Raw genomic sequence first — 17,219 nt, 5'->3', positions numbered from 1 at the left:
GCATGAAAAACAGACAAAAGAAGCAGAAATGAGTAAGCAGACTAGGAGTGTCATTGAAGCGAGGACTAGTAAACAATTCCAGTGTTGTTTGTTTGACATAAGGAGGCCTGGTCGGGCAAATGGTTAAGTGCTCAGCTTCTGACCGAAAAGTTGGCAGGTCTGATCCACCTGGAGGCGCTGCAGGAGATAGAACTGATGATCTGGTTCTATGAAGACTGCAGCCAGGGAAACCTTATGGAGCAGTTTCACTGTCATGTGGGGCCGCTATGAGTCAAAATCGACTCGATGGCAGCCAACATGCTTGACATAGGTGAGAGGAGAAAGTAGGGTGGTGGTTTGGGTTTTTAAGGGAAAAACAAAGAACTTTTATTGAAACTGAGGCTAGTTCTAGGTCAGCCTTTCAGAGCTAAAAGCACAAGTCAGAAATGCAGACTAGAACCAGCAGTGCTTATTCACCATGGAAGGAGGTTCGTGGCTTCCCTTAAATCAAATACAAAGGTGTGTGTGTATCTGAAGAAATAGGCTCCGTTTCTGCTCTCAGAAGCCTCAAAGGGCCCATGATCCATAAATGGGTAAGAGTTATTGGACCAGAGAGTCTATTAGTCAAGGGCACGTGGGAGATGAAGTAACCAGGAGGAAGAAATACTCCTAGAAAGTGAAATGGGGCCTAGCGTAAGGCAGATGCGGGCTGAGATGTTGTGGGTTAATGTTCCACAGCTCCATAGTGAAGTCTGAGTGTCAAGCTTTAAATATTCAGAGAGGAAATTAGGGCCCTAGACTGTGGAATCTAACAGAGCGTTTATCTCCGTATCAACAGCACAAAGTGGAGAAAAGGCAGTCACAGGTTCACATATCACACACCTAGTTTTATATTTTTCAAACCTAATGTTCCTCAGGAATGCATTCCTGCAATAATAGCATTTTGGGTTGATTTTCTGCTATACAATGTTCTTAACCTAACCTTTTGTTCTGCATAGGACACTCTTAGTCATCACCCAAGAAAAGCCTAGGCTGGTGTCCAAAGGCACAATACACGATGATACTATGTAAATTTCTTATGAAAACACTAACACCTATTTGTGTTCCTGGTAGCAAAACTGCTGAATTCTTGAGCCGACTGGACATGGGATCGCCAAACAGAAGCACCTGCCAGACTGCTCTTCGTGACCCACAATCCTCAGCATGGGTAAGTAGAATGCCATGCAGGGTGCTGTCTGGAATCTTTTTCTTTTTTTTTTTTTTAATTTAATTGTGGTAAAAACATATATAACAAAATATTTGCCAATTCACCAATTTTTACATATAAAATTCAGTGAATTGATTACCCTCATCCTGTTGTGCAACCATTTCCTCTATCCTTTTCCAAACCATCCCACCACCATTAACAGAAGCTTAGTTGGGCATCTTTTAAATAACGTGTTTAGTGAATGAAGATAAGGTCATAGAGTGACCTGTATAGAGTACAGTGCTGGAATGAAGGCAGATGACCTGATAGGAAGCTTTGACCTCAAATATTGTCTCAGCTACAAAACAGTGGTTGTACATGTTACCTACGTTATGGGCACCTGAACCGACTTCTGAAAAGCTCCTTAACCTTGCTCGTCATCCCTTCATCCATCCATCCATCCATCCATCCCTCCATCCATCCCTCCATCCATCCCTCCATCCCTCCATCCATCCATCCAATTTTTATGTCTACATAAGTTGTATTGAGTTGCATATAGTTTCTGCCTTGAAGGACTGTTAAGTAAAGGAGAAAATCAATATTTACAAAGAAATGTGAGTATAGAGCATATCAGAATTGGAAAGCATCATGGCCTTACCTACCTAAGTTAGAAACACCTACCTAAGTGTCAGGTTGTGTGCAGGTTCCGTGTTCAGAGGAACAAAATGCCGCCTAGTCCTGCACCATCCCCATGATTGACTGGAGATTGGATCACTGTGATCCATACGGTTTTCATTGACTGAATTTTGGAAGTAGATCAGCAGACATTTCTTCCTAATCTGGAAGCTCTGCTGAAAGCTGTTCACCATCATAGCAACATACAAGCCTCCATTTAGGGATGGGTGGTGGCTGTGCATAAGGCACTTTGGCTGGGAATTGATCCTGGGTCTCCTTCATGGAAGGCAAGGATCCTACCACTGAACCACCACTGTCCTTGGCTGGCTCACTGGAGTCAAGAAAGTAAAGGTAATCAAGGATGATTTTGGGAATGGGTTGTAGTGAAGGAAAGGATAGGTTTAATTTTTCTTAAGTCTTAGCTTTTCCAGAGTTTGAGAAGATAGTGAATATTAAGTTGTTAGAAAAATCCCATCTTCTTTCCCTTGCCCCTTTCTCTTTAGTACTATGTTTTTGTTTTTAAATCAGGAAGACATTATGACACTCCTTGGGAAAAGGCCATTATATACTATTGTTTACAAACCTTCAGTTTTAATTCCTTTGCAAGCTTCTAACATAGTGTTCCAAAATTTAGTTTGATCAGTGTGGGCACCACCAGTTGTGGCTGGTGAAGTCCATCATCTCTCCCCACTCACGGCAGGGCTCTGGGGAAAGCGTTAGAAGCTGTAGATAGTGGAGGCAAATCACGTGTAGATGACAGTCCTTGACATCTACCCAGATTTCCTTGTGGCCATGAGAAGGGGAAGGAGAACAGGAGTTGGATAGTTTTACCAACTGGGTTCATGAGAAAAGTGGCCAGGGTGGTCCTGCTTTCTGTCTGGGATCTTCCTGACTCTGTATGATTTGAAACACCTGGCAGTACTGTGTGTGCTTGCTCAATTTATTTTGGCTCGTTCCTTCAATTTAACAAGATGATCCTGAACTTTAATGTTGTCATCCAAAGCATAAGCAAAGGCTCCCTGAGCTGTGTTTTCTGTGGATTGATTAGTGCATTAGTCACACGCTCCTCAGAGCTATTAATAGACTATATGGGGCAGGATTGGGCCCAGGATGCTTCCCTATGAGCCGCACGCACTAGCTGCTCCCATTCTGACACCAAACTTAATAATTTGTTGGTGTGCAATACCTTTAACTGACTTTTTATCCATGTTAACTATTCTTATTCTGTCTAATTCACATGCATGGAACTCCTCAGAGAATCCTCTGTGGAACCATTTCTATGGCTTTAGTAAAATCAAATATGTAGACTACCCTTTTGTGAAGTATGTTGCATCTCTGCTGAAAGAAGGCCCTGCTTAGCCACTATGCCACCAGTGTTTCTGCAGTTTGCCTTAGCTCGGGTATATGGGTGGGACATGACCATTGTACGATACCGTCTTTATGGGGTGTGATGAGCTCTACAAGGGTTTAGGTTTTATAATTTTAAAAATTAAAAAAATTTTACTACCTAATGCAATTTTGCCAAGAAAATCGGTCTTCTTGCAGCTTTCTTATTTAATGTGGCTCAGCCATGGGCAGATGGAGATTTAATAAATACTGGATGTCCATCAAAAACACAATGAGAAAATTCTTTTAAGTGTTATGCAAAAAGAGTTCAGACAAAAAGTACTTATAGTGTTTATCTACACAGGATGGATATTGTTCTTTCTACAGAAATATATGTGTGTGTGTGTGTGTGTGTGTATGTGTGTGGGTGGGTGTAGGAGGAAGTAACAGCATCACCATCCCCTTCTCAGTCATTATCATTAAATATTTTCAGTCCCATACTAAATGGTTTCGAGCCTCTGGCTTGCCTATCCCTGCCTTGCTAAAGCTGCCATCTACCAACAATTTTATGTATGTGTGTATGTGTGTATGCATATGTAAGAAGTCCTAGTGGTTAAGCACTCAGCTGCTAACCAGAAAGTCAGTAGTTCAAACCCACCAGCTGCTCCAAGGTAGAAAGAAGTGCCGGTCTGCTTCAGTAAAGATTACAGCCTTGGAAACCCAGTGGGGCAGTTCTACTCTGTCCTATAGGGTTGCTATGAGTCAGAATTGACTTGATGGTAATGGGGTTAGGTTTTTTATATGCGTGTGTATGTGTATATGCATAAATATATGCCACAATTTATCTGTCAGTTTGTAGTACTGTGGTGGCTTCCATGTTGCTGTGATGCAGGAAGCTATGCCACCAGTATTTCAAATACCAACAGGAAGCCATTAAAGAAGATGGAAGGAATACACATAGTCACAGTACCAAGAAGAACTGGCCGATGTTCAGCCATTTCAGGAGGTAGCATACGATCAAGAACTGATGGTATTGAAGGAAAAAGTCCAAGCTGTACTGAAGGCATTCATGAAAAACAAGGCTTCAGGAATTGACAGACTACCAATGGAGATGTTTCCACAAGCAGATGCAGTGCTGGAAGTGCTCACTCATCTATGCCAAGAAACTTAGAATACAGCTACCTGGTCAACCAACTGAAAAAGACTCATATTTGTGCCCATTCCAAAGAAGAGTGATCAGATGGAATGCACATATTATCAAACAATATTGTTAATATCACATGGAAGTAAAATTTTGCTGAAGGTAATTAAAAAATGGTTACAGCAGTACATTGACAAGAAACTCCAGAAATTAAAGCCAGATTCAGAAGAGAATATGCTAATGTCAGATGGATCATGGCTGAAAGCAGAGAATACCAGAAAGATGTTTACCTGTGTTTTATTGTCTATCCAAAGGTATTCAACTATGTAGATCATAACAAATTGTGGATAACATTGCAAAGGATGGGAATTCCAGAACATTTATTTGTGCTCATAAGGAACCTCTTACATAGACCAAGAGGCAGTTGTTTGAACAAAACAAGGGGATACTTACTGTGTTGTTTAAAACCAAGAAAAATGTGTGCCAGAGTTGTATCTTTTCACCATACTTATTCAATCTGTATACTGAGGAAATAATCCTAGAAGGTGGACTACATAAAGAAGAACACAGCATTAGGATTGGAGGAAGACTCATTAACAACCTACAATATGCAGATGACACAACCTTGCTTCAGAAAGCAAACAGGACTTGAAGCACTTACTGATGAAGATCAAAGACTACAGCCTTCAGTATGGATTACATTTCAACATAAAGAAAACAAAAAAGTTCCCACAGGTGCACTGATTAACAACATTATGATAAATGGAGAAAAGATTGAAGTTGTCAAGGATTTCATTTTACTTGAATCCACAATCAACACCCATGGAAGCAGGAGTCAAGAAATCAAACAACATATTGCATTGGGCAAATCTGCTGCAAAAGACCTCTTTAAAGTGTCAAAAAGCAAAGATGTCACTTTGAGGACTAAGGTGCGCCTGACCCAAGCCATGGTATTTTCAGTTGCCTCATGTGCATGCAAAATCTGGACAATGAGTAAGGAAGACACAAGAAGAATAGATCCATTTAAATTACGGAGTTGGCAGAGAATATTGAATATACTATGGAATGCCAGAAAAACAGGCAAATCTGTCTTGGAAGAAGTACAGCCAGAATGCCCCTTAGAAGCAAGGATGGCAAGACTGTCTCACTTACTTTGAATGTGTTATCAGGACAGACCTGTCCCTGGAGAAGGACATCATGCTTGGTAAAGTAGAGGGTCAGTGAGAAAGAGAAAGGCCCTCAATGAGATGGATTGATACAGTGGCTGCAACAATGGGCTCAAACAGCAACGATTGTGAGGATGGTGCAGGACTGGGCAGTGTTTCATTCTGTTGTACATTAAGGTACTGTGTGTCGGAACTGACTTGATGGCACCTAACAACAACAACAACTAAATATGTATATGTGTATCTGTATATGTATATATGCATTGCCATCAAGTTAATTGCAACTCATAGAAACCCTACAGACATAGAGTAGAACTGGTCCATAGGGTTTCCAAGGCTGTGATCTTCACTGAAGCAGACTGCCACACCTTTTTCCTGTGGAGCACAGCTGGTGGGTTTGAACTGCCAACCTTCCGATTAGCAGCCGAGTACTTAATCGCTGCAAGCCCAGGGTTCCTTTATATGTATATGTAATTTATGTGTAATTATATATATATAATTGTGGTAAATATACATGCAACAAAACATTTGGCATTTCAGCATTCTTCACGTGTACAATTCAGTGACATTGATTATGTTCAACATGTCGCTCACCTATTGCCATTATCCGTTTCCAAGTTTTTCCATCATCCTTAACAGAAGCTCAGTGTCCTCTAAGAAATGACTTACCCTGCCTGAGAATAATATTTTTTAAAAATCTGATCCTGTTGTTCCACTGCCTAAAATCACTCAGTGGCTCCCTATAGCTTCAAGGATAAAGTCAAAATGCTTTAGCGTCAGCATAAAACTCTTTCTCGTCTCTGCCACTGTCTATCTTTCTAGCATCATCTCTCGACAGTCCCCTAGAGCCTGAAGACTGGCCTTGGCTACTGTAAGGACCAGCATCATGGGCCTCACTTGGGAGCTTATAGAAATGTAGAAGACTCTGAGGCCCGCCCCAGACCTCCAGAATTAGAACCTTCATATTAAAATATCCATGGGAGACTTGTGTGCACGTTGCACATTAGTGTTTTTGGGTCATTGCACTATTGCTCACTCCTCTCTCTAACCATAGCCTCCCATTTGCATTTCACTGACTGCTTAGCTGTTTCAGTTTTTAATCATGTGTAACATGGTCATTCTTCAAAAGTCAAATGATACTTAAAGGCATGTGTCCCTTGGAGCCTTCAATCCCACTCCCACCCCAATACTTTAAGCCTCTTGTATTAGTTTCCTGCTGCTGCCGTAGCAAATTACCATATATTTAGTGGCTTAAAACAACACTAATTTGTTCTCTGACAGTCCTGGGGCTGAGAGGTCAACAATGAGTCTTAAGGGGCTAATACCATGGTGTCACCAAGGCTGGTTTGTTCTGGAGGCTCCAGGGGACAACCTGTTCTTTGCCTCTTCTAGGTTCTGGAGGCAGCTGGCCTTCCTTGGTTCCCTGGCTTATGGCTGTATTACTCCTGTCTCTATTTCTGTCTTCATGTTACCTGATTGCCTTCTGATAAGGATGGTTGTGATCATGTAGGCTACACCTGGACAATCCAGGATAATCTCCTCATGTCCAGATCCTTCGTTGGATCACATCTGCAAAGGCCCTCTTTCCATGTAACGTAACATACTTACGGGTTCCGGGATTAGAACGTGGACATCTTTGGGGGCCTTTATTCAGTCTCTCACACTCCCCCAGCTGTTTCTCTTGTTATTTGGCTCCACACATCTATTATGTGTATATTGCTATCTCTTGATTAATCAATTTTAGACCTCATTGATTAATTTACTATTATGGTAAATAGGGTTTTCAGTAGACTTAAACTTCTCTACCCCCCCCCATCTCCTAATACAATTATTTTGTTTTTATTTATTTTCAGGCTTTCCTGTATTATGGCTGTGTAAAAAATTTTTTTTCTTCGCTGCCAAGCCCGTTAGCATACTCTGATTACATTTCCTTTTTTCTTTATAACTTTTAAAAACTTTTGCTTTTTGCATTGGTTTAGTTTCCTTTGGACATTTGACTTCCTTCACCTAACTTTGTGACTGTTCTATAAAATGCCTTGATGCAAATTTCCACATAATTTTCCATCTTACGCCATCAGGTAACTTATCAATTCCGTTTTTTCCCCCTGAAATACCCCTCCCAGGTCTCTCTTACCTCTTGCTTTAACCTGGACTGGTTGCTCTTAGGCTTGCTACACAGCTGTTGTTCCGGGACTTTCCTTTGACTCAGCGGTTCTCAACTTGCAAATGGGAATCACCTGGGGAGCTTTAAAAATTACTGGTGCCTGGGTCACACCTCCAGAGATCCTGATGTATTGTGGCCTGGGCACCAGAGTTTTTAAAAGCTCCCCAGGTGATTCTTACCTGCAGGCAAGGGTGAGCATCACTGTTTAATGTCACCGTGGGAATTGCTCCCATTGCCTTTTATCTTGAGTCCTCTGTTTTCTGGATCTCATTTCTTCTATTTCCTCATTTTATTTCTTTGTTTTGCTGGAGCATATTATTTAGTAATTTTCCCAGAGAAGACACAAGGGAAGTACACATGTTTGGGTCCTGGCATGTCTAAAACTATCTTTATTGAGCACTTATACTTTTGCAGTTTTACTGGGAAGTTGTCTTAGAAACCCCGTTTGTAATAGTTTTCCTTCAGAATTTTGAAGGCATTATTCTTTGAACCTCGAGTATTAGTTCCTGAGAAATCCAAGGCCATTTGAACCTCAGTCTTTATACAGGGCTTTCCTCATTTCCTACCTGGAAACATTTTAATACCTTCTCTTATTTTCTGGTATTCTGAAATTTCATCGCTACCTTAGCAAGGTCCTTTTTATTCATCCTCAATCTGGAATGCATCTCTAGTTCTGGAAGATTTTCTTGTGTTATTTCTTTGATTTATTACACTTCATTTTCTCTTTATGGAATTCCTATTAGTCAGATCCTTGACCTTCTGGATTTATCTTCTAACTTGTCTTAAAAATTTTTTTTTCTTCTTTTCTAATTTATGTTTGGAACCCCTGGGTGGTGCAAGTGGTTAACACACTTGGCTGCTAACTGAAAGGTTGCAGGTTCAAGTCCACTCAAATGTGCTTTTGAAGAAAGTCCTAGAGATCTACTTCTGAAAAATGAACCATTGAAAACCCTGTGGAGCACACTTGTACTTCGACACACATGAGGCTGCAGTTGAGTCCAAGGTGACTTGGCAGCAACTGGTTGTAATTAAATTTAATTTTGACTACTTTTTTTTTTTTAAAAAAACTTTCTAGAATATTTTCTTGACTTTATCTTCTAAATCTTACATTGTTTTTTTGTTTGTTGGTTTGGGTAAGGAGGGAATTATATTTTCAGTTTCTATGAACTCCATTTTTTTCTTTCTTACTTTTTAAAAATAGCAGCCTGTTCCTGTTTCATGGATGAACTATTACCTCAGAGATCCCAAGGAATCAGTGCAGGGAGAAGAAGACAATTCAAAGGGGGACTTGGAGGCTCCTTGCTCAGTATTCAAAATTTTAGACAGTCCTTCGTTCTCTGCCTGGTGCTTTCCCACTGCTGCCTTCTGTACCAGGGGCCCCACCTGATCTAGATTACCTAGAAATTTTCATGGCTTTGTGGGTGGGTATAGAAACAATGGCTTCTGTTGAGACTTTCTAACAATTCCTTTATTTTCACCTTCCTAATTTTCCTTTATTTTCACCTTCTTAAGAGCTACAGCTACTAATCAAAGGGTCAGCAGTTCAAATCCACCAGGTGCTCCTTGGAAACCCTATGGGGCAGTTCTATTCTGTCCTGTAGGGTCGTTATAAGTTGAAATTGACTCAACAGCAACAGGTTATCGTCTATTTGTCTGCAGCCCTGGTGGCACAGTGGTTAAGAGCTACAGCTGCTAACCAAAAGGTTAGCAGTTCAGATCTACCAGCTGCTCTATGGAAACCCTATGGAGCAGTTCTTCTCTGTCCTATAAGATTGTAATGAGTCAGAACTGACTTGACTGCAGTGAGTTTGGTTTTTTGGTTTTATTGTCTATCTGTGCCATCTCTGGGTGGTATAAACGGTTAACACATTTGACTGCTAGGTGCCTTGGAAGAAATACCTGGCAACAGTGGTATCATTAGGGTAGGTGTCACCCAGTGTGGTAACTCATGGTGTCACTCCCCAGCCCCACCATGGACCTCCTCCTCTACCAGACCATACAGAACCCATAGTAATGTTTTTTGTACCAACATTACTTGTAAATTGTAATTGCTGTATGTGACTTCTTTTCCTTCAATTACTACTTCATTCTCAAAAATGTTATTGATATAGGTTCACAAATATGAATTACTACAATATTGTAGCTAAAACACCAGAAAATTTGACAAAATCAGTGAATATAAAAAACACCAGCAGCAATGAAAACAATAGTGCATGCTCATAGCACGTGCAAATGAAACCATGTGATTTGAACCATAGTGGTAATTGGGTAATAATGACAGCTCTGACCAGAACACATTTTTTTTTTCCCTTTTGCCATCGAGTCGATTCCGACTCGTAGCGGCCCTATAGGACAGAGTAGAACTGCCCCATAGAGTTTCCAAGGAGTGCCTGGTGGATTTGAACTGCCGACCTTTTGGTTAGCAGCTATAGCACTTAACCAGTACACCAACAGGGTTTCCCAGAGCACATTAGAAGGTTCAAAAAGTAAATTGGCATAGTTTTAGCCTTGTAGGTGTATTGATCCATGTAAGCTGGGATTATGAAAAATGTTTTTGTCATTATAACTAACTTCAGGGATATCTTTATAGACAGTCATTTTGGTGTCACCCCCTCTGACTGTCACCCAGTGTGGTCCTCTCCTCTTATACCCCCCTAGTGACAGCACTGCCTGGTCATCTACTTCTGAAAAATCAGCAGTTGCAAACCTTAGGGAGCACAGTTCTACTCTGACACAGATCATGAGTTGGAATCAATTCAGTGGCAACTAGAAAAAAACAAAATAAAAACCATCCATCTGTCTTCTCAATACCTGGTGTAATACCTCATGCCTTCATTGGTAGGCCTTCACATTACCCTTTAGAGATTATTGGCTTGCATCTCATGTGTGTCTTCTGTCCCCTCCCTAGAAAGTCTCAGGTTGACCTTGTTCTATTTATGTCATTTACCATGTCTTAATCCACTTTGTCTTCATATATTTGGTCTGAGAATACAGATATCTCTTAAATATAGAAGATAGGATTTGGGTTTCTTTTTTGTTTAGGGTACTTTTTGAGAGACAAATGGAGCAGACACATCTTTACTCCACCGTCTTCAAATTAGAACTTAATGCCATTTATGCTTCCTTCTGTTCACACAATGCCCTTTCCCCTGCTTAGCCTGATTCTTACTCTTTTAAACACCACTTAGTGTCACCCACTTTGGCAAGGTATCCTTGATCCTCTCAGTTTAATCAAATGTCCTTCTTTTGGTCTTCCTCAGTCACAAAACTATGGTGCTGTCCAGTACTTGCTAATCTTCTTGTCTGACTTCCACACTAGGTGATAAGCACTTGAGGTTTGGGATCATGTCTTAATACAGTGTGTGCACATAGAAGGCTTAAGTATTTTTTATTGAATGAATTCATTATGACTATAACTTTTGGGAGAAGATGAATAAAAGTGAGTTTTTAGTAGTTGAATGACAAGAAAATTTAGAATTAGTGTTCAGTTAATATTTAATGATAGAAAAGTTATATGACTGTAGTGACTTAGAAATTTACAAGATTAGTAGCTAAGAAAAATAGTGATAAAAAGTTTTCTTTTCCCTATTACTTTTTTTTAACAGAAACTTCCTGTCTTGTCTAAGGATAACTGCTGGGTAAGCAAGCATTAGGATGGCAGTTAACTTTGAACTCTTCGTAGTTAAGGTGCCCTGTGACTTTTTAAAAAAAATTGTGGTTTTAGTTTATATGTAACAAAACATTTTCCACCTCCACACTCTTCCTCTATACAGTTCAGTGACATTAAGTATGCCCATCATGCTGATCAGCCATCACTCTTACCCATTCCCAGAGTTCTCCATCACCCTTAACAGAGGCTCAGTGTCCCCTTAGCAGTGAGTCTTCCTTTCCTTCTTCCTCCCACCTGCCCCTGTTAACCCCTAATAAACTTTGGCCTCTGTACATTTTCCTAGTCTAGCTATTTCATATAAATGTGATCATACAGTATTCGTCCTTTTGTGTCTGACAGACTTCACTTGGCATTATGCTTTCAAGGCTTATCTGGTCCATAGCCATGTGACTTTTAAACCACCACTTCCCAGTATCTGTGGCTGTTTTTATGGCACCTTATGTGTCCAATAACCATTTTTTTTTTTTTTTAGTTGAAAACTAGGACCCATATTCTGATAAAAGAACAACAAAGTGGTGCATTTAACCCTTTTGTGAACCAGTTATTTTTTCTTTTTAATTTTTTGTTGATACTATGTGTTTTCAGTAGTGGAGGGCATGCTGAATCATTGGGTGTGTCTAAATTTTTGATAAGTAATATGGTTTTTGTTTTATGTCTCATTCCACAAACTGTACCCTCAGAGTCAAGAGGTACATATGTGTACCCGTTGTGAACACAAATTCTACCCCCCAAGTCCAGAGATACATATGTGTACCAAATAAAAATTTTCAAAATTCATGTTTTTCCTACCAAAAATTCAATGATTCAGGACCACCTCACACAATAGCCTGTGAAAATAGTAATTTGCAACACACCTGTTTTTTCCATTTCAAACTGTTACATAGGGCTCCTGCCTGCTAGCAGCATGTACTGTCAGTGGGACAGCAGCTTCCCAATGAACCCCAGAGGTATAAAAAGTAAGTGGTAGCTATATATACTGCCGGTCCTGAAAGGGTTTTTAAAAGAAAGGTATTTAAATAGCATTTAGGTTCTACACTTAAGACATCATATTTGCTTTAACTAAATATTTCACTTCACTTTTTGATCTCTCAAATAGAAGCTAGCTGTCCCCATTCTTCCTTTCTTCTGGGATCTTATGTGGAATATTTGTGATGAAGACTGTCCTTCTCTAGTATAAAAAGAAGGGACCATCAGAGAGTCCCTTTACCTTTTCTTGGTCTTACCACAGTCTCTTGTGTTTAGGGTATAGATTAAAAAAAAAAAAAAAGTCCTGTATGTATGTAGGATGTTTTCCTACTTGTCTAATTTAGTAGGATTGGGATATGGGGGGCTTTCTGGACACATCTGGAGCTCCACTATTCTAATTAGTAATGTTGTAGATGATAAAATTCTGAAAAGCCCTTTCTACTTTCTGGAAATTGGCTCTTATTATTTGAGATGGTTGTTAATAGCGATAGAAAGGAGGGAATGAATTCAGAAGTGCTTGAGAAAAAGTAATAGTAAAAGAAGAGATGGAACAAGCCTGCATACTCTTTTGTGGATTATTAGTTCAGAGAACTAGGCCTGAGACTGAGTCCAGTACAACTAGATGGTACCCAGCTACCACCACTGACTGCTCTGACAGGGATCACGATAGAGTGTCCCAGACAGAGCTGGAGAAAAATGTAGAACAAAATTCTAACTCAAAAAGAAAGACCAGACTTGCCGGCCTGACGGAGATTGGAGAAGCCCTGAGAGTATGGCCCACAGACACCCTTTCAGCTCAGTAATGAAGTCACTCCTGAGGTTTACCCTTCAGCCAAAGAATAGACAGGCCCATAAAACAAAACAAGACTAAAGGGGCACACCAGCACAGGGGCAAGGACTGGAAGGCGGGAGAGAATAGGAAAGCTGGTAATAGGGAACCCAAGGTTGAGAAGGGAGAGTTTTGACATGTCATGCGTGGGGTTGTTAACCAATGTCATAAAACAATATGTGTACTAACTGTTTAATGTGAAATTAGTTTGTTCTGTAAGCCTTCATCTAAAGTACAATTAAAAACAAAGAACTAGGCCTGAAATAGCATGCGGCCTGCTGGCATGGTGCTGCTAGTAATTTTATGAGATCTATGGAATCTCCTAAGCATTAGCCTGTCAGGCTGGCCTCTGCCTTAGAGAAGCTGGGGCTATAAATCAATGTAAGGGTAGGGAAAGTTTGTAACAAATGAATATACGGAATGCTTAAAATCCTAGAAATTTCAGGGTACACTGTCACTATGCCAGTATGTAGGCCCCTGATATGGTAGGTCAGAGGGACTGAAGGACATCCTTCACATGTGCTGGACCTTCTAAGGCTTCCCTCGAAGTCCTAATACAGCCAGAAATGATGGCTCCTGTGCTCCTATGTGGTGCAAGCAGTTAATGCACTCAGCTGCTAACTAAAAGGTTGGAGCTTCAAGTCCACCTAGAGGTGCCTCAGAAGAAAGGCCTGGCAGTCTACTTCCCCAAAATCAGCCATTGAAAGCCCTGTGGAACACTGCTGTACTCTGACACACATGGGGTCGCCATGAGCTGAAGTCTACTCAACAGCAGCCGGTTTTGGTGCTTCTGAACAGGGTTTTTTTTTCTTCTTCTTCTTCTTCTTCAGAAATAGAAATAAGGTTCAGGTACAGATTAGGAATGCAGAGACTTAGAAAGAAATTGGAATTACATGGCATCACCAGTTGACAAGCTGTTAATAAGACACCATTAGTAAACAGTAGACATGTCAGTGCTTCTACAGTCAATGTCACTGTTGCTTATCTCCGACCCTGACTGAGCAGCTAGTCAAGATTCTTGAAAGGCATACGAAACTTTTCTCTGTTTCCAGCTCTCCTCCCTAGAAAGGATAAGCTATGTTGACTGTCTCTGACGAGATATTTGAAAAGCTTAATTAAACTGAAATTTAAATCATTGCTTTACAATGTGCTGTATGATTGTGCTTACGCTAGTCATCTTTTTACATGTCCCAAGGGACCTCTTCAGACATGGACGTAAGTCAGTCAGCAAGCACTACACGCTCAGTACGGAGGCTGAGTTATTAGCACCAGTCTCACAGTAGACAGGTTGCTGTATTGTGGTGAAACCTTTGCCTATGACTTTTTTTTTTCCCCTATACTATTACAGGCCAGAAGCTGGAGTTATAAAGATTCTCTGAAGGAAGAAGAAAACAAAAAATTGCAAAAAATGAAGGATGAACAACACCAGAAGGTATTCACAAGGCTGTACTAATCATTGCTAACTATTTGCTTGTGGTACTAGATAATGTTTTTTTTTTTTTTTTTTTGGTGGTCAAAATATAAATGGACTGGGCAATATTTTGTTCTGTTATACACAAGGTCACCATGAGTTGGAGCCATTTCGATGGCAACTAACACCAATAACAGCAAATATATATAACAAAATATTTGTCATTCAACGTTTTTTAGATGTCCAATTCAGTGACATGAATTATGTTCATCATGTTGTGTAATCCTCACCATTAACCATTTCCAAATTTTCCTATCACCTTTTTAACAGAAACACAGTGTCCCCTAAGAAATGAGTCCTGCTTTCCCCTTCCCTATTACCCCAGTAACCACTAATCTACCTTGGTCTCTATACGTTTGCCTATCATAGATATTTCATGTAAATGGAATCGTACAGTATTTATCCTTTTGCGACTGACTTCTTTCACTCAGCATAAAGTTTTCAAGGTTCATCCATGTCATAGCATGTATCAGGACTTCATTCTTCTTTATGGCTGAGTAATATTCCATTGTGTTTATATAGTGGTACTAGATAATTTTGGATGGTTTATGGGCAGAACTATTTGGATACATAAAATTCTGGGAAAACAATACAGGCATTGAAAATAAAAGGTGAGTTTTGGGTGTGTTTTGAAGGTATAGTGGTGGCTCCTTCTGGCCAGAATGCTTATGGTGTTAGCTTCATAGAGCCATATAGTGTGTCTTCTATAAAAAAACCAAACCTGTTGCCGTCGAATTGATTCCGAATCATAGCGACCCTATAGGACAGGGTAGAACTGCCCCATAGAGTTTCCATGGAGCGCCTGGTGGATTTGAACTGCTGACCTTTTGGTTAGCCTCTGTAGCACTTAACCACTACACCACCAGGGTTTCCCTGTCTTCTATAAAACCAAAAAACCAAACCCGTTGCCGTCAAGTCAATTCTGACTCATAGCGACCCTGTAGGACAGAGTAGAACTGCCCCATACAGTTTCCATGGGGTGCCTGGTAGTTTCGAACCGCTGACCTTCTGGTTAACAGCTGTAGCTCTTAACCACTATGCTACCAGGGTTCCCCCGTCTTCTTATAGTAGGTGCTAATTGTCCATGGAAAGATGAGAGAGCACATGTGGACTTCTGATCTGCAAAACAAAACTCAACCGACGCCATCACCATATTTAGACCAGAGGTATATGAAATGGCAAATAAATTCCAAAGAATATAGTATATAACAATCAAAGTATGTATACATAGTTATGAGACTGGCTTACATATTCACCTAAAATAGTTATATACACATAATAAAACATGTATAAAAATATACTACACATGCGTACACATATGTGAGACATTCCAAATGCTTTGAGCAGCAGAAATCAGTGCAATGAATGCTGAGCCTCCTAAGAAAAGCACTTAAAGGGTAATCCTCATTAGAGTCCTGGATTTCTGGTATGGTAACTGAAGCATTCAGTGTTGGGACTTGATGGCCATACTCAGACAGGGTCGGAATTGACTGGGCACGAGATGAGAATGGTGAGGATGACCAGTGGTTAGCTCAAGTGTGCCGCTTCATTCCAGATCCTTTAAATACGCCAAGTAAATTATTCAGCTAGTTGGAGGCAAGATCTTTTCATCATTTTTTTTTTTTTTTCCAACTTTTCCTCTTGCCGTATTGGTGGTTGATAAACCCTGTCAATACTTCTTCCAGAACGCCTTTCAAATCTATTTCTTTGATTATACAGTTAACTGGAATTCTAATTCCCATTCTGATTTTCCTCGATTTGGTTTAATTTATTTTTTTATGTCTTTGCCCCAACAAGGTTTATTGAGTAATTATTGTAAAAACCACTTTTGAAATGGACTGTATATAATAATGGAAACACGGGTGGTGTAGTGGTTAAGAGCTATGGCTGCTAACCCAAAAGTCAGCAATTGGAATCTACCAGGTGCTCCTTGGAAACTCTACGGGGCAGTTCTACTCTGTCCTATAGGGTCACTATGAGTCGGAATCGACTCCACAGCAGTAGGTTTGGTTTTGGGTTTATATATACTAATTGTTGGTATAATTTGACCCTTTTAGTGCTACCTTTCCCCTAATAGTGGTCAACCCCTTCCTGGATCATAATTTCACCCAGCATACAATATAAACGAGTGTGTAAGTGGGCAATTTTTTTGCAGTGTAGGTAATCTTTAAATCATTGAAAGAGATAATGAGGTGTAAATGTATTTATTAAGCTACGGTGTAAACAGTGGCAAAACCACTCAACATTTTTATCATCTGGTGATTTTTCAGAAGTAAATATCTTTTTGTTTTGATAAAGGCTTTATATTGAATTCCACAGTTAAATCAATAACATTATAGTAAGAGTTTAGTAATTAGCAAGTAGAAGATAAATCTGGCATATACTTATGTTGTATTTTCAATAATGACTGTTAAGTGGCATGAAAGTTAATCTGTTTCTATGAGCTTTTAATTAATATCAAGTCCTAAAAGTTTAGATACCGAGGAGAACTGTTGTGAAGTGAATCTTAAATAGTGTTTTATAGTTTTGTGTACATATTTGGAACATGAAAAGCATGAAAAGCAGAATATTTTACAAAGAAAAATACTCAACAGATTAGAAAATCAGATCTGGGATTTAATTTTCAGGTTGAGCAGTTATTTTAAA

At 39.9% G+C, this 17,219-nt stretch overlaps 1 protein-coding gene across 2 annotated transcripts in view; it reads left to right on the top strand.

The window, feature by feature from the left end:
* EPSTI1 (epithelial stromal interaction 1) overlaps window positions 1-17,219 on the top strand; it is a 128,070-nt gene that overhangs the window by 68,986 nt on the left and 41,865 nt on the right. Inside the window, exons 7-9 of one of the 2 annotated variants that reach the window (XM_023551256.2) lie at window positions 1,093-1,186; window positions 11,243-11,275; window positions 14,451-14,534. In XM_023551256.2, coding sequence (XP_023407024.2) covers window positions 1,093-1,186; window positions 11,243-11,275; window positions 14,451-14,534 — 211 coding nt within the window. The remainder of the gene's footprint in view (window positions 1-1,092; window positions 1,187-11,242; window positions 11,276-14,450; window positions 14,535-17,219) is intronic. The other variant, XM_023551257.2, reaches the window with a different exon arrangement.

The sequence above is a fragment of the Loxodonta africana genome, chromosome 17 (genome assembly GCF_030014295.1).
Source record: "Loxodonta africana isolate mLoxAfr1 chromosome 17, mLoxAfr1.hap2, whole genome shotgun sequence".
NCBI lineage: Eukaryota > Metazoa > Chordata > Mammalia > Proboscidea > Elephantidae > Loxodonta > Loxodonta africana.
This window is presented reverse-complemented; position numbering and strand designations above follow the sequence as displayed.